The 27,626-nt window shown below is 45.4% G+C and overlaps 1 protein-coding gene across 8 annotated transcripts in view; it reads left to right on the top strand.

The window, feature by feature from the left end:
- Nucleotides 1-27,626, top strand: part of SLC5A6 (solute carrier family 5 member 6) — a 377,063-nt gene that overhangs the window by 118,673 nt on the left and 230,764 nt on the right. For all 8 annotated transcript variants that reach the window (XM_029596258.1, XM_029596266.1, XM_029596264.1 and 5 more), the window contains exons 10-12: nt 12,948-13,060; nt 25,239-25,306; nt 26,892-26,978. In XM_029596258.1, the coding sequence (XP_029452118.1) occupies nt 12,948-13,060; nt 25,239-25,306; nt 26,892-26,978 (268 nt within the window). The remainder of the gene's footprint in view (nt 1-12,947; nt 13,061-25,238; nt 25,307-26,891; nt 26,979-27,626) is intronic.

Here is a 27,626-nt window from a genome sequence, read left to right on the forward strand (position 1 = left end):
ACCATTCCTTGGGGTTCAGGGAGCTGAGAGGTGCCATTCCTCGGCCCTATTTAAAAAAATAAATAAATAAAGTGAGCCGGGCCGTTGCGGTTGTCTACAGATAAGTTTTTTGGCTCAGTTTCATTTGGCGGCTGCCAGGAGCACTTTCGGGGTCAGTTTTTTGTCAGCATCTCAGCTGTTTCCCTTCCCCCATGCCGCGAGGGACGTGATGTGCTGCCTGTGGGGAGCCTGGGACTCGGCTCTCCCGCGAGGGGATTTTCACCAAATGCCTCCTTGGTGGGGAGGGCTCTTCCAGGGCAGACAGCAGATCGAGCAGTCATTTTTCAGCCAGTCTTCCTCCTGGGGGTCAGCCCCGTTCCCGTCGAGCACGGGAATGGCGGCCATTTTGAATGCAGATGCGTCTGTCAGTGCATCCACAGGGCAGCCCTGATGCCGATTTTGCTCGGCCTCCACCCGTTTTGACTTCGGGGACCCCTCAACTTCGGGGACAACTCCAGGGCTTAGCTCTTTTGTTCCCCTAGATGGGGCCCATCCCCCACCAGCTTTTTTGGCTGATTTTATTTTATTAATGCATAATGCTTACCTGGCCCACAGGACAGCGTTCCTTCTGGGCCCTCCCCCCCCCCCCCCCCCCGTAAGGTAACCAGATTGGAGAGTGCCCGGGATGTTTTGGGGGCTCCCTCAGGTTCTACTCGGGCTCGACTAGTTCCCATTCTCATCTTACCAGACCCAGCTCCGGTCGTCCCGGATCTGGACCAGGATGGTGCTGCAGACCTGGATGGAGTTTTCTCCAGCATGCACATGGAGGGGATGATCCCAGAGTCTTGCGGCTCTTTAAAAGGGATGAGCTTGAACCGCTTATTTCCCATGTACTTTCTGAGTTAGATATAGATGCGCTTCAGGACCCCTCAGGCTCGAATACGGGGGCGTCAAAAGGTGATCTGTTTTAGCAGGACTGCGTCCTCCTGCAAAAACGTTTCCTTTTCATCCCATGCTGCTGCAGCTGCTCTCCAGGGAATGGGATTCTCCTGACTCGAGCCTCTGAGTAGGCCGAGCTATGGATAAGCTATATCATCTCCCGGAGGAATTCTTAGAGCTTCTTAAAGTCCCAAAAGTAGACTCTTCGGTGTCGGCGGTCACTAAGAGGACCACCATCCTGGTGACAGGGGGGACAGCTTTGCGCGACTTGCAGGATCGAAAACTGGAAGTATACCTCAAGAGGATCTTTGAGGTGTCAGCATTGGGTGTCAGAGCAGTGGTCTGCAGCTCCCTATTGCAAAGAGCAGGTCTGAGATGGGTACAGCAGTTGCTCGGTACCCAGGAGTTGCCACCTGGAGAAGCACAGCAAGCAGAACACCTGGTGGCGGTGATTTGCTTATTCGGCGGATGCGCTTTATGACTTCTTGAGGGTCCTGGCCAGGTCAATGGAGTCTGCAGTCTCGGCCAGACGTCTCCTTTGGCTCCGCAACTGGTCAGCAGACTCTTCTTCCAAGGCGCAGCTGGGCTCTCTTCCCTTTAAGGGTAAATTGTTGTTTGGAGAAGATTTGGAGCAGATTATGAAATCTCTTGGGGAGAATAAAGTACACAAGCTTCCAGAAGACCGTCCTAGGAATTTTCAGACATTCAATTCCTCTAGGGCTCGTTTCAGAGGACAATGGCGTTTTTCGCAGTCAAGACCTGTTTCTCAACGTCCTCCCTCTATCAGGTCTCATTCCTTTCGTGGCCTCAGATCCCCTCGAGGGGGCTTGCCACAAGGATCCACTTCCAAGTCAACCCAATGAAGGGTCGCTGGCCCGTTCCTTGCTGTCCAGAGTTGGGGGACGACTCTCCCTGTTTTACGAGGAGTGGGTCAAAATCACGTCGGATCAGTGTGTCGTGGATATTCTAAAGCATGGTTATGTGTTAGTTTGCTCGACCTTTAAGGGACAGATTCCTGTTCTCCCCCTGTGGACCATTGCGGAAACAGCTAATAGTGCATCAGATGCTCAACAGGCTAGTCGACCTTGGAGCCATTCTCCCAGTACCGCCGAAGGAGCAAGGCGAAGGCCACTATTCCGTCTACTTCGTGGTTCCCAAAAAGGACAATGCCTTCAGACACATATTGGATCTCAAGACAGTAAATTGGGCCCTAAAGGTTCCGCATTTTCGGATGGAAACTCTACGTTCAGTGATAGTGGCGGTCCGCAGCAGGGAATTCCTGGCGTCCTTAGACCTTACGGAGGCTTATCTCCATATTCCCATCCAGAGGTTTATCCGGTTCAAGATTCTGGGTCAGCATTACCAGTTTCAGGCCCTGCCCTTTGGTCTGGCAACCACTCCCGCACTTTCACCAAGGTAATAGTAGTGGTGGCAGTGGCTCTACGGAAGGAGGGTGTTCTAGTTCATCCCTACCTGAACGACTGGCTCATTCGGGCGAAGTCCCAGGATCTTTGCAAGCAGTCGGTCGGCAAGGTGTTGCATCTTCTGAACTCTCTTGGATGGGTGGTCAATTTTGCCAAGAGCAGTCTTACACCGTCGCAAACACTGAATTTCTTGGAAGCTCTTTTCAACACCAGTGTGGGCAAGGTTTTCTTACATCAAGACCGGGTGTTCAATCTCATTTCACAGTTTTAACGTTTCCAGAGTCTGACACTTCCCACGGCATGGGGATCTGTATTGGGACCCTTACTTTTCAATATATTTATAAATGATCTGGAAAGAAATACGACGAGTGAGATAATCAAATTTGCAGATGACACAAAATTGTTCAGAGTAGTTAAATCACAAGCAGATTGTGATAAATTGCAGGAAGACCTTGTGAGACTGGAAAATTGGGCATCCAAATGGCAGATGAAATTTAATGTGGATAAGTGCAAGGTGATGCATATAGGGAAAAATAACCCATGCTATAATTACACAATGTTGGGTTCCATATTAGGTGCTACAACCCAAGAAAGAAATCTAGGTGTCATAGTGGATAACACATTGAAATCGTCGGTACAGTGTGCTGCGGCAGTCAAAAAAGCAAACAATGTTGGGAATTATTAGAAAGGGAATGGTGAATAAAACGGAAAATGTCATAATGCCTCTGTATCGCTCCATGGTGAGACCGCACCTTGAATACTGTGTACAATATAATTGCGATGGAGAAGGTACAGAGAAGGGCTACCAAAATGATAAGGGGAATGGAACAGCTCCCCTATGAGGAAAGACTAAAGAGGTTAGGACTTTTCAGCTTGGAGAAGAGACGACTGAGGGGGGATATGATAGAGGTGTTTAAAATCATGAGAGGTCTAGAACGGGTAGATGTGAATCAGTTATTTACTCTTTCAGATAGTAGAAAGACTAGGGGGCACTCCATGAAGTTAGCATGGGGCTCATTTAAAACTAATTGGAGAAAGTTCTTTTTTACTCAACGCACAATTAGACTCTGGAATTTGTTGCCGGAGGATGTGGTTAGTGCAGTTAATATAGCTGTGTTTAAAAAAGGAATGGATAAGTTCTTGGAGGAGAAGTCCATTACCTGCTATTAAGTTCACTTAGAGAATAGCCACTGCCATTAGCAATGGTAACATGGAATAGACTTAGTTTTGGGGTACTTGCCAGGTTCTTATGGCCTGGATTGGCCACTGTTGGAAACAGGATGCTGGGCTTGATGGACCCTTGGTCTGACCCAGTATGGCATTTTCTAAAAAAAAAAAAAATAAAAAAAAATGGGATTATCTTCAAGTACTGGGCTCCATGGCCTCCACCATAGATTTGGTACCCTGGGCTTTTGCGCATATGCGACCTTTGCAGAGGGCATTGCTCTCTCGCTGGAAGCCGGTGTCTCAAGAGTTCCAAGCTCCCATACCACTTCCGGATCCGGTCAAGAACAGCCTGGGCTGGTGGCTCAGTCTGGATCAGTTGCTCAGCGGTGTAGACTTGGACGTCCCCCAGTGGGTGGTTGTCACCACGGATACCAGTCTCTCCGGCTGGGGGGCGGTGTGTCAAACTCAGGCGGCACAGGGCCACTGGTCATCGGTGCAGGCGAAATAGCCAATCAATCGCCTAGAGACCCGAACAGTCCGTCTCTCCCTGAAACAATTTCTCCCTTTGGTGCGGATCCTCTCGGACAATGCTACCACGGTGGGATACATCAATCGGCAAGGAGGAATGAAGAGTCGATATGTCTCTCGGGAGATGGACAAGCTCATGATATGGGCGGAGAGCGTCACCTCATGTATCTGGTGGCTTCTCACGTAGCAGGAGTAGTCAGTGTTCAAGTGGATTTCTTAAGCCGGCAGATGTTGGATCCCGGAGAATGGGAACTATCTGAAGAAGCAATGCCACTTCTGGTTGGGAGGTGGGGATCCCCCCACCTCAACTTGATGGCCACTCTAAGGAATGCGAAGGCACCCTGCTTTTTCAGTCGCAGACGGGAACACAGGGCGGAAGGGGTAGATGCTCTGGTACTGCCCTGGCCTCACGAAGTTCTGCTTTCCGTGTTTCCCCCATGGCCTCTGGTGGGGAAGGTTCTATGGAGAATAGAAGTTCACCGCGGAGCAGTGATTCTGGTGGAGCCAGAGTGGCCAAGAAGGCCGTGGTTTGCAGATCTGGTGAATCTAGCGGTGGACGGTCCAATTCATCTGGGACATCTTCCTCGACTCCTTCGTCAGGGTCCCGTATTTTTCGACCAGGCAGATCACTTCTGTCTTGCGGCCTGGCTTTTGAGAGGAGAAGGCTGAGAAAAAGAGGCTATCCAGAGGAAGTCATTTCCACGCTTTTGCAGGCCAGGAAAACTTCCACCTCAATTTCTTAGTATGGATATGGAAGGTTTTTGATTCCTGGTGTGTCTCTGGGGGAATTGCTTCTCGTCGTGCGTCTGTGGCTCAGATTCTCTCTTTCCTGCAGAGTGGGCTCGGCAAGGGTTTGGCTTACAATTTTCTTTGGGTTCAGGTAGCGGCCCTTGGTTCGCTCACTGGGTGTTTGGATGGAACACCTCTAGCATCACATCCGGACATTGTCTGCTTTTTGAAAGGTGTCAAACACCTGAGACCTCCGGTCTGTGCCCTGTGTCCTTCGTGGAATTTGAATTTGGTACTACGGGCTTTGGGTGGTCAACCTTTTGAGCCGCTGAAGCATTCTATGCTTAAGGATTTAACTCTGAAGACTGTGTTTCTCGTGTCCATTTCTTCAGCTCGCAGAATATCGGAACTGCAAGCTTTGTCTTGTAGGAAACCCTATCTGCACTTCACAGAATCCGGTGTCACCCTGACCACAGTGCCATCTTTCCTCCCAAAGGTGGTATTCTCGTTTCATCTCAATCAGTTGGTGGAGCTTCCAGCCTTCCAAGAGGAGGACGCCAGGGAACTGCAGCGGCTCGATGTTAAGCGAGCACTCCTTCGTTACCTGGAGGTCACTAACGATTTCCGTCTTTCAGACCATCTGTTTGTTCTCTGGAGTGGCCCCAAGAAAGGTCAACAGGCCTCTAAGATTACTATTGCTCACTGGTTCAAGGAAGCCATTGTTGCCTCATATATTGGATCAGGTAAGCCCCCTCCGGATGGTATTAAAGCGCATTCGCTCCGTTCCCAGGCGACTTCTTGGGCGGAAAGTCAGTCGGTATCTCCTCAAGAAATTTGCAGAGCGGCTACATGGAAGTCACTACATATCTTTGCGCGTCATTATAGTCTTAATCTAAGACCTCCGGGGTTGGGTTAGTTTGGCGACCAGGTCATTCGAGCAGGGCTATCGAGGGTACACCCTATGTAGGGAAGCTTTGGTACATCCCGTGGTCTGGACTGATCCGGGTATGTACAGGGAAAAGAAAATTATTTCTTACCTGCTAATTTTCGTTCCTGTAGTACCACGGATCAGTCCAGACGCCCACCCACACTTTTCAATAGCTCTTTTCTGTCCAATATCTTGCTTTTCCTCAGCACTGTTAGCCTGTTTCTTTGGCGGTATATTGAGATTGCAAAATTTTTCTCAAAGGCTTCGAGATTTGCATTTGCAAGTTTTTCGGCTACAGAAACTATATGCCTTCACGGCAACTTGTATATAGTTCCCTATTTGGTTGGGAGTTTTTTGCTTGATCCATTCATCAGTTAGTTCTGAGTTTTTTGTTCTGCTTTGATATTCTTAATACTGATGGGACGCCAGAGGATGCTCATGGGTAATTCCGAGCGCCTCACAAGTTTTTCTTCTGTCTCCATCTGCTGGAATGGTGATATAACCCGTGGTACTACATTAACAAAAATTAGCAGGTAAGGAATAATTTTCTTATGGCGGCCTCCTCAGAGGGCTCGGAGGGTCTCCCCTCAGAACAGTCTCCTCTAAGTCCTCATCGGTGGAGTTATCCCTGCCCTGCTTTTGTGTGGGTAATGGCTGAAGCCACTTCATTTCAGTTGTTGTCGGAGGAAGATGCCAGGTACAAGATGCTGGAGATCCTCCAGTTTGTGGAGCTTCCTAAGGAAATTGTGGCAGTCCGAGTGCATGATATCCTTAAGGAACTGCTGTGGAGGATATGGGAACACCCCTTCACAGTACTTCCCGCTAACAGGAGGGTGGATGGGGTCTAACTCGTCCAGCAGGCTACCGGATTCGATAAGTGCCAGCTCTCCAACAATCGGTGGTCGTCGAATCTACCATCTAGAGCGCCAAGCGCTCTCGGACCCATTCCTCGGCATCCCCGAGAAAGGACCACAGGGCATTGCATGCTCTTGGGAGGAAAGTATTTCAGGCGGCCATGCTTATTGCCCACATTGCCTTCTCAGCTCTATATGAGCCAGTACTCGAGGGACCTCTGGAAGAAGGTGCAGAAGATAGCCGAGCAGCTGCCTCAGCAGCAGCAGGATTCCCTCTAGTCGCTGGAGCAGAAGGGCCTGGAATGCAGAAAACATGAGGTCCAGGCAACCTATGATGTTTTTGAAACAGCAGTAAGGGCCTCTGCAGTGGGAATCGGCACCAACAGAATGTCATGGCTGTGGGCCTCGGATCTTTGTCCAGAGATTCAGGAACGGCTCACAGACATGCCATGTACTAGAGAGAATCTTTTTGGAGATAGTGAGGGACACGGTGGCCCAGTTACGGGACTACCATGACACTCTCCAACAGCTCTCCGCTGGCACTCTGGACCCATCCTCCTCATCCAGGAGGTCAGTGAGGCAGGGGCAGAGGAAGTCTTTCTATCACCATAAGAGGTACTATCCGCCACCCCTTCGCTCCCATCAGCAGCCTGTGAGCTCCCGCAGCCGCCCCCAACAGCAGAGAGCTCCCAAGCCCCAGCCAGCACCTTAGTCAACTCCCGGGATGAGTTTTGACTGGATGAAAGGGAGCATAAGGTATTTGCTTGTACTTGAGATGCCAGGCTGCGGTTCTTCACGAACCAGTGGGTTTTGTCCATCATCTGTCAGGGTTACCAGTTAAACCGACTGGGTGTCCCCCCAAATTTCTCTCCATGCCTGTTTTGGGGACTGGTAGCACATCAGATTCGTGCTGGGGGAAACAGCACTTCCAGTACAGAGTGTTGGCGTTTTTGGTTGGCGTCGGCCGCACGAGTCTTCACAAAATGCCTGGTTGTATGTTCTCACCCGCTTGCATCTCTTATGCACTGTTTATGGGAATGTCCAGAAATTCAGATCTTTTGGAATCTAAACAAATGTTTTTTGGTAAATTGCAGTTGCTGATGTCCTGTTGGTCACCAGCTTTTTGTTTGCTAGGGCTTTGCAACAATGACAAAGTACTGCCTACGGAGTTTTGATACTGCTAACTAAAGGATGCCTAGTAGCCTTGGGTTTAATTCTGCAACACTGGCTGCAGTCTTCGGGCCCATCGCTGTATCTATGAAAGCTATCTCTTCTGGATCTTTTTTTGTTGGAGAACAAGTCAGCCAAGTTAGAAACAAAAAAGCTGCAGGCACGAAACCAGCAAGTGTGGCAACCTGTTGTTCAGTGTTTAAATGTTCAATTCCATACTTAGTCTCCTGCAAAACTCTGGTTGAACTGATTGCTGTGTACGTTGAGGACACTTTAACACTGCCACAATCATCTCTATTTTGGAGTGTTGAGGGAGGGAGGGAAAGGTTATATAATACAGAGGGGAAAATACTTGTTTTGGTTTCTGATTTATGTCCCGATTTGACCTTGCCATTGCATATTGTACAAGTTTTGCTTTAAATGTAGAGGTCATACTGAAGTTTCAATAAACATATTTCAAACAAAATGCTTGGTTGTGGTGGAGGTGCACCTCCGCAGACTTTGGAGTGCATGTGTTCCCCTATCTGGACAATTGATTGGGCAAGAGCACCTCTCAGGCAGTGGCGGTTCGTTCCATAAGTTTGACCATCTGGGCATTGGAGTCACTAGAGTTCGTCATTAACTACCTGAAGTCCCATCTCAGTCAGTCACCTCAACTGGATTTTATAACTGGCAAAAGCCTTTCTGTCTCATTCATGGGCTGCCATACTGGTGTCCATAGTGACAGAGATCCAGGGCAGCCAGAAGTTGTCAGCGCGGCACGTGTTGAGATTGTTCAGCCACATGGCTGCAGCCATCCATGTCACTCCCTTGGTAAGTTTCCACATGCGCAGAGCCCAATGGACCCTGAAGTTGCAGTGGCACCAAGCCACGCAGAGCCTCCAGGCTTGCATCCAAGTCAACCTGTCTCTCTGGGACACTCTGTCTTGGTGGCGGGTACACTCCAATCTGGAACAGTGGATCTCTTTCTGAAGTCCGCCTACACAAATTGCCCTAACCACAGATGCATCCACCCTGGGATGGGGAGCTAATGTAGAGGGGCTCTGCACCAAGAGCCTTTGGTCCGCTCAGGAAATCTATTTCCAGATCAAGTTCCTGGAGCTCCAGGCGCTTAGGTACGCGCTATGAGCTTTCAGAAATCAGCTGTCCAACAAAGTTGTCCTGATTCAAACCGACAACCAGGTAATGATGTGATATGTCAGGAAGCAGGGAGGTATGGGATTGCATCTCCTGTGTCAGGAAGTGGACTAGCTTTGGTCATGGTCCCTGCCCCACAGGACAACGTATCTGACAGGTATGGAGAACATGGTGGCAGACAGACTGAGTCATGCCTTCTGACTCCATTAATGGTCCCTTAACCAGGAGTTAGTGAATTGGATCTTTCACTTCTGGGGGAGCCCAGACATAGATCTGTTCGTGTCCTCCTGGGACAGGAAGGTAACTGTTCTGCTCCCTGTATGGGACGGACGGCAAACCAACCTCTGAATCACTTGCCCATCAATCTTCTGTATGCGTATCCTCCAATTCTTTTGCTAGCGAAGACTCTCTTGAAGTTTCGCGAGGACAAGGGGACTATGATCCTCATAGTCCCTCATTGGTCGAAACTGGTCTGGTTTCCACTCCTTCGAGAGTTATCCATCCAGAAACCGATTAGTCTGGGGACTTCCCAAATCTCATCATGTAGGATTGAGGGAGGTTGTGGTATCCCAACCTTCAGGCCCTGTCGCGCTCAGCCTAGATGTTGAGAGGTTATATCTTCAACTACTCGATCTCTCAGAGGATGCGTCTTGGGTCCTGGTAGCTTCTAGAAAGCCTTGTACTAGAGAGTCCTGCGGACTGAAGTGGAGGAGGTTTCTGTGTGGGGTGAGCAGAAGGCCCTAGATCCGTTCTCCTGCCCCACACAAAAACTGCTTGATTACCTTCTACACCTATCGGAGGCTGGCTTGAAAATGTACATTTTATGCGGCGCCTACATCAATTGAAGCCTCCCCTAAGGCCTCCTACTGTGTCTTGTGACCTCATCGTGGGACTAGCACAGCTGATGAAAGCTCCTTTTGAATCACTGTGTACCTGAAGTACCTGACCTGGAAAGTCATATTTTTGGTGGCGGTCACCAATGCAAAGTGTCAGCGATCTCCAGGCCTTAGTGACTTATCCACCTTATACTAAATTTTTTCATGACAAGGTGGTCTTGCGTACATACCCCAAGTTCCTGCCTAAAGTGTTGACAGATTTCCATCTTAAGCAGTCTGTTGTCCTGCCAACTTTCTTTCCCATGCCCCATTCTCACCAAGGTGAATGAGCACTGCACAGTTTGGACTGCAAGCAAGCCTTAGCATTCTGTCTGGAGCAGACAGAAGCCCATAGAGAATCCACCCAACTTTTCATTTCTTTTAATAGCAATAGGTTGGGAGTTGCCATTGCCAAACAAACACTATCCAATTGGCTAGCAGATTGCATCTCCTTCTGTTATACCCAGGCGGGACTGCATCTTGACTGTCGTGTCAAGGCTCATTCCGTCAGAGCCTTGGCAACGTCCGAAGCCCACTTGCAAGCAGTTCCCGTGGAGTTTACTCCACACATTGCATATCACTATTGTCTGGATAGGGATGGCCAATATATCAGTATGTTCGGCCAGTCTGTCCTTCAGAATCCTTCAGAGGTGTAGAATCCAACGCTCCCATCCATTGTTTGGATTCAGGCTGTCTCCCCCTCTGCTACCAACAGCACTGTTGTTGTGCCCATTGGTACCTGGTTTGTGTCTGTTGGTCCCTTTTTTATGTGGGGAAGCAGCCTGTAGCTAGGGATTCACCCTTGTGTGAGGACTACTATCTTGCTTGTCCTTGGAGAAAGCAGAGTTACTTACCTATATCAGGTGTTCTCCAAGGACAGCAGAATGTTAGTCTTAACAAAACCCGCCCTCCACACCGCAGAGTTGGGTTCTCCCTTTATTTTGCTTTCTAACTATGTTATGAGACTGAAGAGAGACGCCATGTGGATACATAGTATAGGGCATGCTCAGTATGCCAAGTCAAAGATCTGGAAACTTTGACAGAATTTTTCCATGCTGGGCTTCATTTGATACCAAAAAAAATTTTGAACTGCTATAATACGAAATGTGGTTCTAAATATAATAATACAGAAACATCATATCTCTAAAGCCGATAAAATATTAAATTTAATGCTCATTTGTTAGCAAGACTTGGAAAACTTCATAATATATGACATTAGCTCACTTTAAACCAGCCGTGAACCACCACTTTTTTAGCAATACTTTTTCACGCTTATTTTTTCTTTTTTTTTGTGTGTGTGTGTGTATTTCTGGCTTGGTTTTTTAAGCGTTAATTTGTAACCTGATTTTCACAGGTTGTCAAATTTTAATCATTGGTTTCCAAGTTGAAGAGAGATATTCTTGAGCATTAGTTTTTAGACTTTTACATTTTAAACTTTTAAAGACACTGGCACTTATCGGTAAGAAGAGAGCAGCACTTCTGAATTGCCAATAAGTGCCAGTGTCTTTAAAAGTTTAAAATGTAAAAGTCTAAAAACTAATGCTCAAGAATATATCTCTTGGAAACCAATGATTAAAATTTGACAACCTGTGACAAACAATCAGGTTACAAATTAACGCTTAAAAAACCAAGCCAGAAATACACACACACATAAAAAAAAGAAAAAATAAGCGTGAAAAAGTATCGCTAAAAAAGTGGTGGTTCACGGCTGGTTTAAAGTGAGTTAATGTCATATATTATGAAGTTTTCCAAGTCTTGCTAACAAATGAGCATTAAATTTAATATTACATCGGCTTTAGAGATATGATGTTTCTGTATTATTATAGGGCTCCATTTGATGACATCAACCTTGTGTGAGAGCTAACATCCTGCTGTCCTTGGACAACATCTGTTATAGGTAAGCAATTCTGATTTATTATGGATGTGAAAACTGTAATCCTCCTCAAACAACATATTGGATGTGGCCTAATATATGTCATAGTTTGCCTACCATCATGGCCAGTATAGAATTATGGTTCAAGCAGAGATCCAAGTCATATCCTCCCTGGTCTCTTGTCCATCACTTCACCAACACCATAAAACTTTCAGGATAGGACCCTGCTGTCCTCAGAACCTGCTTCTAATTATAATAACTTTGGGATTTTTTATCCCGCCTTTCCAAATGATGTTCAGGGCAGCTTACAGTATTGTATAACTGTGACTGTGTTTTCACTCACGTCCTTCTGTTCCTGGATTAGATACTTTCCTATTTAGTTTTGGGGTAGTTAATCTGGCTTCCCTCCCTGTTCTGTTACACTAGGGGCAAGATTTTAAAAGCCCTGTGTGCGCCGGCGCGCCTATTTTGCTTAGGCTGCCGGCGCGCGCAAAGCCCCGGGACGCGCGTAAGTCCCGGGGCTTTGTAAAAGGGGCGGGAGGGGGTGTGTCCGGGGGTGTCGGCAATCTGGGGGCGTGTCCGGGGGTGTGGCGATGGTTCGGGGGGGGGCGATCCCGAGTCTCCCGGCACTGCGGCCTGTGCCGGGGGATGCCAAGGCGGTGCGGGCAAGTTACGCCTGCTGCAAGCAGGCGTAACTTGCACAACAAAAGGTAGGGGGGGATTTAGGTAGGGCTGGGGGGTGGGGTAGATAGGGGAAGGTGGGGGGACGCGGGAGGGAACGGAGGCAGGCTGCGCGGCTTGGCGCTTGCAGGCTGCCGATTTTGCGCAGCCTTGCGCGTGCCGACCCCGGATTTTATAAGATACACGCGGCTACGTGCGTGTATCTTATAAAATCCGGTGTACTTTTGTTGGCCCCGGTTGCGCCAACAAAAGTACGCGCGCGTACTGTTTTAAGATCTACCTCTAGGGTTTGCTTCAGTGTTTATAAAAGGAAATTATTCAGATTTACCCATGAATTGACTGCAAGATGCCATTCACATATACTGTATTTACTACAGTTTTTGTTATTTGTTGAGTAATAGCATTAGTTGTTCCATGTTTAATATAGAACTGCTCTCTGGTTGCCTAATAATCAGAGTACCTGCAGCAGTCAGTCAAGAGTGGAAGTACGTTCAGCACCAGGTTAGAGGAGTGTTTAAACTGCATTTATGTGCAGTAACCTTGTATTGCTTGCCTTTTTTTTTTTTTTTAATCTCCAGTCTCGTGCACAGTGCCATGTACATAAGCCATTTTCTTGATATTCACTATGGCTATTGATTTGTGTGGCTTTTGCTTCCCATGCAGCACGATCTCTTCAGCTTTTAACTCCCTAGCGACGGTTACAATGGCGGACCTGATCAAACCCTACTTCCCAGGTATCACGGAGGCCCGAGCCACGCTGCTGTCCAAGCTCCTGGGTGAGTCTCCAGCCACACAAACCTAGTCACCTGGTGACAGTGATTGGGGGAGGGTGTGAAAGAGGTGTGTACCAGGATTTTTAAAGGAGAAACCAGGTAAAATGGGTGATTGTGAAATACTAAGAATTTTTTTTCATATATGTGAACAGTGAATACTTAAATTAATAATCATGCTTTAGCTTCCAGTCATCTTGTGCAGATGCAGAGCGTATTCTCTGTTAGGTACTTTGAATGCTTACAGCTGTGACTACCTGCCATGAAATGAAACACGTATACTGTAAAAAAAACAAAACAAAACAAAAATAAAGCCTCAAATAGAGTGACTGGTAGATTTAAAGCTTGAAGACTGGTCGAGGATTTGGCAGCTGGGATTCAATGCCAAGAAGTGCAGAGTCATGCATCTGAGGTGCAGTAATCCAAAAGATCTGAATGTGATTGGTGGGGGAAGGCTGATGTGCACAGACTGTGAAAAGGGACCTTAAGGTGATAGCCTTGCCACCTTCAGATTGGCAGTCACTATGTAACAAGGCAATAGCTAAAGCCAGATGAATACTAGGCTGCATAGAGAGAGGAATAACCAGCAAGAAAAAGGAGGTGGTGATGCCCTCGTACAGGCCCTTGGTGAGGCCTTACCTGAATTCTGTGTTCAGTACTGGAGACCATATCTCAAAAAGGATAGGGACAGGATGGAGGCGGTCCAAAGAAGGGAGACCAACATGGTGTGGGGTCTGTATTGGAAGACTTATGAGGAGAGGCTGAAGGATCTGAATATGTATACCCTGGAAGAGAGGAGGTGCAGGGGAGATATGATACAGACCTTCAGATACCTCAAAGGATTTAACGATGCACAAATTTTGAACCTTTTTCGCTGGAAACAGTAGAACTAGGAGTCATGAAATGAAACTGCAGGGGGAAGATTCAGACCAACATAAGAAAATATTTTTTCATGGAGAGGGTGGTGGATGCCTGGAATGCCCTTCCGGAAGAGGTGAGGATGAAAACAGTAAATGACTTCAGAAGAGCATGGGATAAACACTGTAGATTCTTAAAGGCTCAAAGATGATGATGAAGAAAAGGGTACATGGGTTAACCTGCATGGAATGGCAGTTAGTACCCTTAACCAGAAGGCATGGGTGATTACTATCCTTAACTAATTACCTTGATGTTTTAGACACAACTGCAACATCGCTCTCCGCTTTGACAATGGGACACGAAAAAAAAAAAAGGCTATTGGATTTTGAAGTCAGTGAACACTGGGTCCCAACTTTTAAGGTTTGAGGTACTAATGATTGGGGTAAAGCTTCTATGGCCAAGTCCAAAAGCAAAGCATTGTCTGAATTATCAGAAAGGCTGCTGACCATATAAAAATATTGCAGTAATTTTGTTGTGGATTTACAGTTACTTGGTTTTGCTTTAAGTATTACTATTCTTAAAATATGGCATGGGGGTAACCTGCACGGAACGGCAGTTGCTGCCATGGGAAGCTTGCTAGGCAGACTGGATGGACCACTTGGTCTTTTTCTACTGACAATACTATGTTACTATGACTTTGGTGTCTGCCTAGTAATTTCTTTCTACAAGGCTGGTTTTTTACACTAAATTTCATTTTAATAAAGATATAGTACAGGAGCTATACAAGCCTCTTGTGCAGAGCTCTGCCAATACATCTTTAGCCTGTCCTGTAAGCACGCCTTGCTGTTCCACATCTGGGACCACACAGCCTGCTACTGCGCCTCAGTCCTGCTTTCTGTTTCTCCCCCACAAAGGCTCATTGCCATACTATGCTCTGTTTGCTGCCCAGGAATTTAGTGATGCAAGGAAAATTCCTGCCAACAAATAGACTGAGAGATGATCTCCCTCACACATGCTCTACCTCAGTACTTGGGTCGATTTTTATTATCCATAATAGAAAGAGCCAGGAATAAAAATAAACTTAGAGTACTCAAAATAAAGTATTTCAGCCTTCCCTGGCAGCCAGGTAAAGTAAGACTATAACTCCTAAGCCAAAGGCTTCACTCAGGACGGTCCAGGCACCGTATTTGTTGGCTTAAAATATAATCTCCCAATAAGTAATGTTTTAGAATGGAAACAGGTAATAATTGAAGGAAGAACAGAGAGTGGAAAACAACCCTAAAACTTAAAAGCCACATGAAGAAGCAGGCTGCTTTAAGCTCCTTTGATGCATGTCCCTCCAGCATGAGCATGGACAACTTGTTAGCATGCTCCAGACATCATCAGAGGGAGAGAGATGATCAGAGTAGCAAGCAGGTAGAAAGCCTAGACAGTATAATCAATGACAGAGCAAACTTGTAGAGAACAAAGACTGCAGCCCTCAGTAAAGCAAGGACGGACAGGCAGGCAGGTAGTTCAGTGATAGGAGCAGAATTGAGCACAAATCCCTACAGATAGAGGGGGAGCGGTGAGTCCACAGGGCAGCAAGCAAACAGAGAGCCTGTGTAGAGAAGAAGAGCATAATCTGGGGGTGACTATATCTGATGATGGATAAAGCCAGCAAGATGCCTGGGTTCATAGAGGGAAATAGTCAGCAGAAAGAGGGAGGTGATGTTGCTTTTGTAAAAGACCCTGGTGAGACCTCATTTGAATATTATTACAGTTCTGGAGACCACATCTTTAAAAGGATGTAAATAGGATGGAGTCGATCCACAGAGTGGCTACTAAAATGGTCCATGATTTTCACTGAAAAGCATATGAGGACAGACAAAAAGATTTAAATATGTATACCCTAGATCAGGGGTTCCCAAACTTTCAGGGAACATGGACTCCTTCACAGCTTCAAACAATTTCATGGACCCCCTCAAACACTTCTCTTTAATTTTTGCATGCCATAACAAAAGAATTAATGCTGTGCACTCCAGAATCATTCGTAACTTATAAAACTTTGATCTTACTGAATGCATATAGAGAGCAATTTCCAAAGCTACTTAAAAGGTGCTCTTGTACATAAACGACTGAAGGACTGCGGGTTGCGCGACCTGCAATTTCGGATTATCCATCATGCTATTTGTGACGATGTGCGCTGTTTTCGAATGGGTCGTCTCTCCTCTCCACTATGTATTAAATGTTCCACAACAGAGGGTACCATGTTGCATCGGCTGATTCTCTGCTCTTTCCTGGAGACTTTCTGGAAAAATATACTGGCCTGCATCAATAAATGTATTCAGATACCTTTACGATTGTCTGCTGTGCTCCTATTGGCAGGACCGCAGGCGCCCCTTGTGAAATGTACGGGGGCACAGGATCGCTTTGGCAGGACTGCTTTTCTACTAGCTTGCCGAACAATACTTGCTGAGTGGATTGAGCCTGCGAGTACACCCTCACTTGTGGCCTGGCATCATCGCATGATGGGCATGATTTTGCTGGAACGCATGGATTTTCCCAAGACTCCTCAGCCTAGGAATAAGCGATATGCAGATTGCTGGGCTTGCTATTACTCTTCTCTCACCTTGGATTTCCAGACTCAATTGCTTACAGCAGGATATATTGAAACTTGGTACACCAACTCTCCCGGGGCGAGTAACTCCTGAGTAGCCTTGCTACTAAATTCTCTTGTTCAGGGTTTTTTCTTTCCCTAAATGTTTTTAGGGCTCTTGGGCGGGGGGTTGTGTGTGTGGGGGGGGTGCTATTGTGGTTGGAAGGTGAGGTGGTTGTCTGAATGGGGTGTATGTGGTGTGTTTGGTTGTGCAGTTTGAATGTGTTGGGAGTGGTGGAGGTTTCTGCCCCACCACTCCCAACACTCTTATTGGGGTGGGTATTGTTACTAAACAGGAGGCCAGCATCACTACTGTACTGTTTGTTCTCTTGTTGCTATTGTTTTTGAATATGTTGCAGTGCTAGTGGAAATGCTTGTCTTTACAATTAAAAATTATTTTGCAAAAAAATAAATAAAAAGTGCTCTTGTAATTGAAGACTGAGGCCGTTCCATCTTCCAGTCTTGCTGCAATGGGGAAAAGACAGCAAGTTCAAAAAAGTTCCAGGCTGACAGCTTGGATGGCCTGGCAGAAAATCTGCACCGGGACCTGCAGACGTGCAATCTAATTTTCAAAGGGAAACTGTCCATGAAGTTTCCTTTTAAAAACTTGAGCTGGCGAGGGAAAGCCAGGACTTTGGTTCCTGTGGACTTTTCATTTGCTTTGAAGCAGGTATAAATTACATCTGTGAAAGTGTGCACAAGGTTTTCAAAATGAAATCCCTGTACTTTCCCTCCACCAACCTAGCCCTGCTCCTTCCCCTCCCCTGCAGGTAAAAGTCTGCTGCTGTTCATAGCTACAGGTACTTTTACCAACAGTGGCAAGGAATAGCAATTTTTAAATGGCCTTATTAAATAGGTAGACAGATGTTTACCTTTAGAAATTTTGAAAATTACCCTCCCTGAAAATTGACCCTCTTAGCTTGTTTTTCTTTTATACTTTATTTTCTTTTATGATTTTTAAAAACACACAGAGAAAATGATAGTCACAAAATAATTTAGATTTTAGACAAAGTAAACACTAGTCTGCTTTTCAAAGGCAAGAAGGCTCCATGTCTGTCTGTGTGTCCCCCTAAATAACTTTTGTGTTTAATGTCACATCCAAACTTGACTGTTGTCTTGTCCTCCCTCCTCCTTGATCCTTGGCAGTAATCTTTCCCTTCTGTGGCTTTCTAGTCCTCCCTCTGCCCAGCATGATTCCTGGGAGTCCTCTTCTTCTCTCCTCTGATAGACTGCCATCCACTCTCACTCCCCTTAACCAGGTCAATCAGAGATTCCTGTCCGCTCCTTATCCGCCATTTCTTCATTCCTGTCTCATTCCTTTTTCCCTGTATTTCCCCTTTCCCTGTATTTCCTCTTATACTGGCAACCCCAGGACCATTTTCTCCTTCCTTTGAGACATTCTATTTACTTTCAGGCCGATTTCAGAAAAATGCGTGGGAGAGCCTGCGCTCCGAGGCAAATGAGGGCCCGCGGTAATAAGGAGGCGCTAGGGACACTAGCGCGTCCCTAGCACCTCCTTATTGGCAGAAGCGGCGGCTGTCTGCGGGTTTGACAGCCGACGCTTAATTTTACCGGCATCTGTTTTTTTTGGGTTTTTTTTTTGGAAAACGGACGCCGGCAAAATTGAATGTCTGTTTTCCAACCAGCGGGCAGGTTTTTTTAAAGATTTTTTTTTTTTTTTTAATTTTTGGGGCCTCCGACTTAATATTGCTATGATATTAAGTCGGAGGATGTACAGAAAAGCAGTTTTTACTGCTTTCTGTACACTTTCCCGGTGCCGGCCGAAATTAACTCCTGCAGGCATTAATTTCTGAAAGTAAAATGTGCGGCTTGGCTGCACATTTTACTTTCTGTATCGCGCGGGACTAATAGGCTCATCAACATGCATTTGCATGTTGCGGGCGCTATTAGTTTCAGGGGGGTTGGCCACACATTTTCCATGTGCTATTACCGCTTATTTTATAAGGGGTAAAAATAGCGCAGCCAAACGGGGGCTAACGGTGCGCTCGGCCTGAGCGCACCGTACTGAATCGGCCCATTTGTTGATGCAGCTCTGCTCTCCTCTCATGCCAGTGGCAGAGCTTGTGGCTGTAGTGGGAAATGTTTCCCAACGGTGTGATAATCCAACTTTCCTCTGCTTTCCTCCTTATGCAACAGAAGCTGAAAAGGCACAATCTGCCCTTCTCCACATCCTCATGAAGTGCAGCACTGGGGTTTACAATCAGTCTCTGCTTCCCCACCTTCACTAATCATGCAGCTTGAGGCTTCTCATGGGTGTGAATAGCCCTTCTCTGTCCCTCGTTATGCTAGTCTGCAGCAATGAGAGGTGAAGTTCTTGAGGCCATAATAGGCCCCACTCTCACTCTCTTGGCCTGTGGCATCAGCTCAGCTAATTACAAGTAGAAGCAGCCAAATCATTTTCTCCCTAGCTAAACTTTCTGGCATCCCTTTTGGAGGACTCCCTGAGATGGTCTTGCGGACCCCAGGTTGGGAACCACTGCCCTAGAGGAAAGATGAGATGGGAAAATATGCTAGACACATTTAAATACCTCTGAGGTATCCATGCATAGGAAGTGGGGCTCTTTCAAAGGAAACAAGGCTCTAGAGAATGAGGGGTCATGGCATGGGGGTGAAAGAAGATAGGCTGAGGCGTAATTTATGGAAGTATTTCTTCACAGAGAGGGTGGTGGATGCATAGAATGGCTTCCCACTGGAGCTGGTAGAGACAAGGATAGTATCTGAATTCAAGAAAGCATGGGATAAGCACAGGGTTGCCTGAGGGAGTAGTAAGCATTGTAAAGCTGGATAGTTGGTGTGGATTTGCAATCTAAACAAAGCTGAATGGTGTTTTTTTTTTTCTGTTTCTGTGTTTGTCATATTTCTAATAGCTGAAATCAAAATATTTCACTTCCTTGTTTTTTGAGATATGTGCAAACTTTAGAGAGAAATTTTAATTTAGATTAAACAGAATGGTTAAAAACATGTTTTTATTAGAGACTTTTCTCAGTGAAAAACCATTGAGGAGACTTTTTTTTTTTTTTTTATATTAAGCTTAGCGATAGAGGTAGTCTAATCCTCTCTCAAGAGCCAAGCAGTCTCGGACCCATTCCTTGGTGCTCCCAGGGAAGGAGCATAGAACAATGGATGCTCTTGGGAGAGACGTTTTTCAGGGGGCCATGCTCATTGCCCACATAGCTTCCTGCCAGCTCTACATGAGCCAGTACTTGCGGGACATCTAGATGCAGGTGCAAGAGGTTGCCAAGCAGTTGCCTCAGCAGCAGCAGGACACCCTCATGTCACTGGTGCTTAAGGATGGACCAACAAAACAGGAAGGGAGGTGATCTATGAAAGCCGTAATGATATCAACAAACAGGATAGATGCTAGACTAAGGAATCATATTTCCTGCTTATTCTGTTTCATTGTAAACCGGTATGATTTGCATTTGATGCAAGAATGTCGGTATATAAAAGTTAAAAATAAATAAATAGATGTCCTTTATATGCGTTTATTGTGGTGGATATGTAAAAATGCCTGACTCAGGCCGAGTTTCGCCACTACCCAATTTACCTGACCAGTTCAATACCAAGATTAGGAAGTAAGATTAAAATTATTTTTCAATGGAAAGGAAGATTAAAATTATTTTTCAATGGAAAGGAAGTTTTTCATAATAAAAACAATACACTTACCGGCCCACCACTTTTTAAGTTTATACTGGTATTTATTTTTTTTTTTTTGTGTTTAAATAATTTTTATTGTCAATCAAGGAATAAACCAAGTACAATAAGAACTGGTATTTTGAATGATTTAAGTGTGAAGCAGGCTAGAGCACCATCTGAATGATGTATATTCACATGGAATATTGATGCATCGCAGGAATTAATGCTCTCCGAAGCAGTCGTGTCAAATTATTTTTGATGGACAGGATACACATAGAGTGATTATAATTGTAATATTTATAGTCTCACATTTTGAATTATCTAATGCAGACAGATTTTGACTGGTGGTTCAAACCTTGATTATATACGATATATGCATGTTCAAATCCTTGAACTAGTCAGGTTAATTCTTCACTATTCAGCAGCCTTTTACTTTGAGCAATATAGTCTCTTTGAATTTTTTTTTTTTTTTAATTTTATTTATTTTTGTGTGAGCACTTTACATTTAATTTTATAATACCACACATATAGCCATTTTATATGTTTGTTATGCCTAGTATCAGCAATCTTCTTTTATGTCCATTCTACTCAGTTTTTAAGTTGTGTATGTTGCCCACTAATTTGGTCGGTGTATTTACAAGTTTTATGATTTTTATCTATGTAATGTTTATGTATTTATGATTTTTATCTGCTTTATGTTTGTCACCATTTTATTCGTAACTATTTTTTAAGTCTTTTGTATTCATGTTTTTAATTATTTAATGGTGTGTACCTTATTTATTTTTTTATTATTTCAATATGTATGTGCAAAAATATATTTGTATTAATATTTATGTATTTTATCATAGCCCCTGAGGCAGCCACTTGGGTAGTGACGAAACTCGGCCTGAGTCAGGCATTTTTATGTCTCCACCACAATAAATGCGTAAAAAGGACATCTGGCATCTATCCTGTTTGTTGATACCATTACTGGTGCTTAAGAGCCTGGAGTGTGGAAAACATGAGGTCCATGCAACCTACAATGTTTTCAAAACGGCATCGAGAGTCTCTCTAGCGGGAATTGGTGCCTACAGAATGGCATTGCTACGGGCCTTGATCTCTGACTGGAAGTACAGGAATGACTCACTGATGTGCCATGTACTGGGGAGAATCTCTTCTGAGATAGGGTGAGGGATGTGGTGGCCCAGCTCCAGGACCAACATGAAACCCTTCAACAACTCTCCACCAGCACTCTGGAATCATCCTCCTCTGCTAGGAGGTCGACGAAATTGGGGCAGAAGAAGTCGCTTTCACCAGAGGAAGTACTATCCTCCGCCCCCTTGCTCCTGTCATCAGCATCAGGGCTCCCGCAGCCATCCTAGGAAGCAGAGAGCTCCCAAGGCTCAGCTGGCACCTCAGTCAACTCCAGAGAAGGGGTTTTGACTGGGTCGAAGGGAGCGTAGTCCAGGTGCCTGTACCCGGGGCGATGAATCTGTCAGTCAAGGGCAGGATGCGGTTCTTTGCAAACTAGTGTCCCACTTTAACCTTAGACTCCAGGTACTTCTTGATTCCAAAGAAAACAGGAGGACTATGTCCCATTCTAGACCTAAAGGCCTTGAATAGATTTATAAGAAAAGAAAAGTTCAAGATGGTTTCCTTGGGCACCTTGATCCCCTTTTTACAAAAAGGGGACTGGCTATGCTTCCTCAATCTGAAGGACGCGTACACCCACATCGAGATCTACCCAAGTCACCGGAATTATCTCCAATTCATGGTGGGAAAACAGCACTTCCAGTATCTGGTGTTGCTGTTTGGGCTTGCTTCAGCCCAACAGGTCTGGCTATAGTAGCGGCGCACCTCCACATGCTGGGGGGTGCATGTTTTCCCTTATCTGGACGATTGGCTGGTCAAGAGCACATCTCAGGCAGGGACCGTCTGGTCCTTTCGCTTGACTATCCATGTGTTGGAGTACTAGAGTTGGTTATCAGCTATGTAAAGTCCTATCTCGGCCCATCATTTCAATTGGACTTCATAGGAGCCCTGCTAGACATGGCTCAGGCCAAGTCGTTCCTGCCTCATTAAAGGGCCATCACCCTGATGACCATCGTGGAAGAGATCCAGCAGGTGTCAGTCTTTACACATGTTGAGGTTGTTAGACCATATGGCGCAACCGTCTATGTCACTCCCTTGGCACGATTGTACACGCACAAGGCCCAGTGGACAATGAGGTTACTGTGATGCTAGGCCACGTAAAACCTCCAGGATCGCATCCGAGTCACCTTACCCCTCCGGGACTTTGTCCTGGAGGCGGGTACTTTCGAATCAGGAACGGGGGATTTCTTTCCAAGGTCCTCTTACCCAAATTGTCCTAACCACGGATGTATCCACCTGGGCTGGAGAGTTCATGTAGATGGGTTCAGCACCCAGGTTCTCTGGTCTGCTCAGGAAAACTGTTGCCAAATCAGTTTCCTAGAGCTCCGGGCGATTAGGTACATGCTATGGGCTTTCAGAGATCGGCTGTCCAACAAAGTTATCCTGATGCAAATAGGCAACCAGGTAACTGTGGTATTATCAACAAGGAGAGAAGTCCAGATATGGTCATGGGCCTTGTCCCATGGGATGGTGCTCAGGGCCATGTACCTGGTCAGGATGGAGAACATGGTAGTGGACAGACTGAGTTGTACCTTCAGACCCCATGAATGGTCCCTGGACAAAACCAGGGAATAGCGAATCAGGTATTCCATCTCTGGGGGAACCCGGACGTAGATCTATTCATGTTTCCTTGCAACAGAAAAGTGCCTCTGTTCTGCTCCATGTACAGGTCAGATGGCAAACCTGCCTCTGATGTCTTTGCCCATCATTAGAGCAAGGATCTTCTATATGCATACCCTCTGATTCCTTTAGTGGCGAAGACTCTTTTGAAGCTTCGAGAGGACAAGGGGACTATGATCCTCACAGCCCCTTATTGGCCAAGTCAGGTCTGGTTTCCACTCCTTACCGGAATAGTCCATCCGGAGACTGACAAGTCTGGGGACTTCTCCAGATCTCATCACGCAAGATCAAGGCAGGTTATGGCATCCCAAACTGCAGGCCCTGATGCTCACAGCCTGGATGTTGAGAGGTTAATCCTGCAACCGCTCTATCTCTGAGGATTTGTCTCAGATCCTTTGGCTTCTAGAAAGCCTTTCACTAGAAAGTTCTACAGACTGAAGTGGAGGAGGCTTTTCATGTGGTATGAGCAGAAGATCCTAGATCTGTTCTTCTGCACCAAACAAAAATTGCTTGATTACCTTCTACACCTATTGGAAGCTGTCTTAAAAACCAACTCCATTAGAGTTCATGTCCTTGCAATTGATGCATACCACCAGGGTGTAGATGGTATGCCCATCTCTGTACAGCCTATAGTTGTACGTTTCATGCGGAGCCTGCTTCAGAAGAAGCCTCCCCTAAGGCCTCCCACTGTGTCTTAGGACCTAATCATGGTCTTGGCTCAGCTGATGAAAGCTCTTTTTGAGATGCTGCGCATCTGTGACCTGAAGTACCTGACCGGGAAGGTCATATTTTTTTTTTTTAAAGGAAATAAGAGATCATATATCATTTCTATTCGAAACATTACAGGAAACAATGCTACTAGAGTAACAAAAACAAGATCTCTATCAAAGGAAAATTGGGAGCCAAGAACTATTAAAGGGAAGGTCATATTTTTGGTGGCAGTCACTTCATCAGTGAGCTTCAGGTCTTAGTGACTTATCTACCTTACACTAAGTTTTATCATGACAGGGAGGTCTGGGTTATGCACCCTAAGTTCTTGCCTAAGGTGATGAGACTTCCATCTTAATTAGACCATTGTCCTGACAACATTCTTTCCCAGGCCCCATTTGCACCAAGGCAAACAAGCACTGCACAGTTTGGACTGCAAGCGAGCCGTAGCCTTTTATTTAGAGCAAACAGAAGCCTGTAGACAGTCCACCCAACTTTTTAATTTCTTTTGATAGGAATAGGTTGTGTGTTGCTGTTGTCAGACAGACACTATCCAATTGGCTAGCAGATTGCATCTTCTGTTATGCCCAGGCGGGACTTCATCTTGGTCATGTCAAGGCTCATTCTGTCAGAGCTATGGCAGCATCTGTGACCCACTTGCGAGCAGTTCCCATGGAAGAGATCTGCAAGGCTGTGAGATGGAGTTCTCTCCACACATTCACATCTCACTGTTGTCTGGATAGAGATGGCCAATGCGACAGTAAAGTCTGCTCAGAATCTGTTTGAGGTATAGAACTCAACTCTCCCCACCTAGGGCCCGTTGTTTTGATTCAGGCTGTCTCCCCCGTCTGTTACCAACAGCGCTGTTATTGTGCCTGTTGGCACCTGGATGGATGTCTGTTGGTTCCCTTTTGTGTTGGGGAGCAGCCTGTAGCAAGGGATTCACTCAAGTGTACTACCATCCTGCTTGTCCTCGGAGAAAGCAGAGTTGCTTACCTGTAACAGGTCTTCTCCAAGGACAGCAGGATGTTGGTCCTCATGAAATCTGCCCACCACCCTGCGGAGTTAGATTTCTCCTATATATATTTCTCTGTTATAAGACTGGAGAGGGACCCTGCGTGGATGTGTGGTATAGGGCATGCTCAGTGTACCAAGTCAAAGTTCTAGAAACGTTGACATAAGTTTTCCGTGCCAGGGCTCCATCTGATGATGTCACCCTTGTGTGAGGACGAACATCCTGCTGACCTCAGAGAACGCTTGTTACAGGTAAGCAACTCTGTTTATGAATGTTATATTGTAAACCCCCAAGAAATGATGATGGCGGTCTAGAAATTGCTTAAATAAGTACACATTTCTCCAGTCCATGGTCACTCTGTGTACTATGTACTCCTGCTGTATTTGCAGCACTTCCTTGCACATAGTTTCCGTTTCCTTTTTCCCCTACCCAGGCCCATTACTTTCTTTATTTATAGTTTAATACTGTCTTTTTCACTTGCACAGAATCCCAGGTATTATTGCCTTTACTTTGTCACAGTTCACTTTATTGATTAGTGACTTTTTCTCTCTCCACAGCCCTTGGTTATGGTCTCTTGTGCCTGGGAATGGCCTACATTTCCTCTCTCATGGGATCAGTTCTGCAGGTAAGAACAGTCTCCATCTGCCCACATATAACATTTAAAAATTGCTAGGTAAGGGGTAGTTGAGGGCTGTGCAGTGCTGCTGATGACCCATATTGTTGTCAAGAGAGCATAGGTATGTTAAGAACATAAGAACATGCCAAACTGGGTCAGACCGAGGGTCCATCAAGCCCAGCATCCTGTTTCCAACAGTGGCCAATCCAGGCCACAAGAACCTGGCAAGTACCCAAACATTAAATAGATGCCAATCTACTAATGCCGACAATAAGCAGTGCCTATTCACTATTGGGGGAGGGCAACCAGAGGCAGCTTTAAACTTTTATGATATTTACACACAAAGCTATAAAACTTCCACAACTAGAAAATGAAGGAAGCTGCCACTATAAGAAAAAGAATTTATAGAATGTTAGTCTTTCGATTCTTGAAACTTGCGAGTCTTAGCATGCGTTAGATTTGTGTGTCATGTGTTAGGTTTTAGCCAAAACGCAAGTAACCACACAGTCAGTTCTGTCTGGTAGGCTGCAAGTATAGTTCTGCCTAGAAGACCTAAGAGAAACTCAGGTACTCACATAGCTGGATCTATCTGGCAGACAACCCCAGGGAACCTAGGAGACTGAATGCTCGGGCAACAGCCATGCTCATATTGATAGCTGTTAGATTATAAACTAAGTGGGGGATCTTGTATGCTTCTCTACCCAAGATAAGAGAACAAAAAGGAAAAAGATGACGCATCCTGATTAAGAAATGATGTATTAAAGCAGTGAAAGTTATATAGCTGGCAACTGGGATAAATGCTTTTCAGTGTAGGCAGGAATAATAGGGTGGGTGGGGGAGATAGGTTGGTGGAGTGAAAGTATGCATGGAGAATTCATTTTCAAACTTCTGCGTGTATTTTCTGATGCCTACTTTGCACCTACTCTCATGCAGGTGTAAAAGGGATTTGCCCTTTGAAAATTTGCTTGCAGGTACAAAGTAAGCAGACCACAGTTTCAGAATTGCCCTCCACTCTATAGTACATCTGGCCCTTAGCACAGATTCAATACCACGTACTGAGATTCAGTGTTAACTCCCCAGCCCATGGTACTTGGGATTAATCATACACTGGTTTTTTTTTTTTTTAGAAGGATCCAGTGATTGGCTATTAATTAGAAAATTCCATACCTTCCCGTCTGCATTACACAATAAGAATTTCTATTGGCTAGATAGCAAGGATGAGGAGATAGGTCTGCAGTGAGCAGAAACAAAAAGAAGAACAAGCTTAGCGGTTCCAAGACTTACCAGGAAGAAAAAACTAAAATTTAAAAATTTTAAAAAAATTTAAGACAAAAATACTGAAGATTTATAGGTGTGGAAGAGACATTTTAAGTACTTTCAGAGATGTATCCCTAGGAGACAGTACTGTCTTAATGAATATTGCAATGGAAGTGATGAGAACGAGGGCTTTAGTTCTCTTGACTGATGAAAGCTGCAGCACACTGTTATGAGTGCATTTCTCATAGATAATAGAAGGGAAGAGGGGATATAGTAATTTGTAAGTTGCCACTGTTGGTTCTTCCTCTGCTCCATAGTTTGTGTGTCCTTCCTGCAGGCAGCACTCAGTATTTTTGGGATGGTTGGAGGACCTTTGCTCGGACTCTTCTGTCTTGGAATGTTCTTCCCATTTGCCAATTCTACTGTAAGTGAAAGACCTTTAATGGTACATTCTATGAGTTTTGTAAAATAAAAGCAAATCTATGTACTGAAAATGGTTTTTGTTGGAATTTATTTCCTTAGATTTATAAATTGCCCTTCCAGTCAAAGACCCAGGGTAGGAATGTGCAAAGCTATTCGGTACAGCACATCAGAGCTGTCCCTTTTATAGGAGTATTGATGCTCGTAGATTCCTGAATGAGTGGGAGAAAACAAGATGGATAAACAATGAACAGAAACCCAAATTGTGACAAAGTGTGTCAGCAAAGGCATGGAAGAAGAGGACCTCTCTTTTGGAGAGATTCAGCAGTCAAGAACATACTCTTGGGTGTTTGTTCAGACTGTGTTCCAAACCCACAGAGAAGTCATCCCTCACCATGGTTTGACTTATACAACCATGAATAAGATGAAACAAAGTATAATCAATGGAAATCCAAGTCATCTGAATATTGTACATAATCGCAAAACCTATAATAATCTTCCTTTTACAAAGGTAGTCAGATGTATTGTTGCCCATCTCAGTGTACATACTCCCCTCCCATTATTGACTAACAATTTTGCCAACTGTTTTCTCTTCTTGCCTCTTATGCCAATGTGATAAAAGAATCAAGTGTGTAAAAATATTCATCATGCA

This window comes from Rhinatrema bivittatum, chromosome 3 (genome assembly GCF_901001135.1).
Source record: "Rhinatrema bivittatum chromosome 3, aRhiBiv1.1, whole genome shotgun sequence".
In the NCBI taxonomy this organism is placed as follows: Eukaryota; Metazoa; Chordata; class Amphibia; order Gymnophiona; family Rhinatrematidae; genus Rhinatrema; species Rhinatrema bivittatum.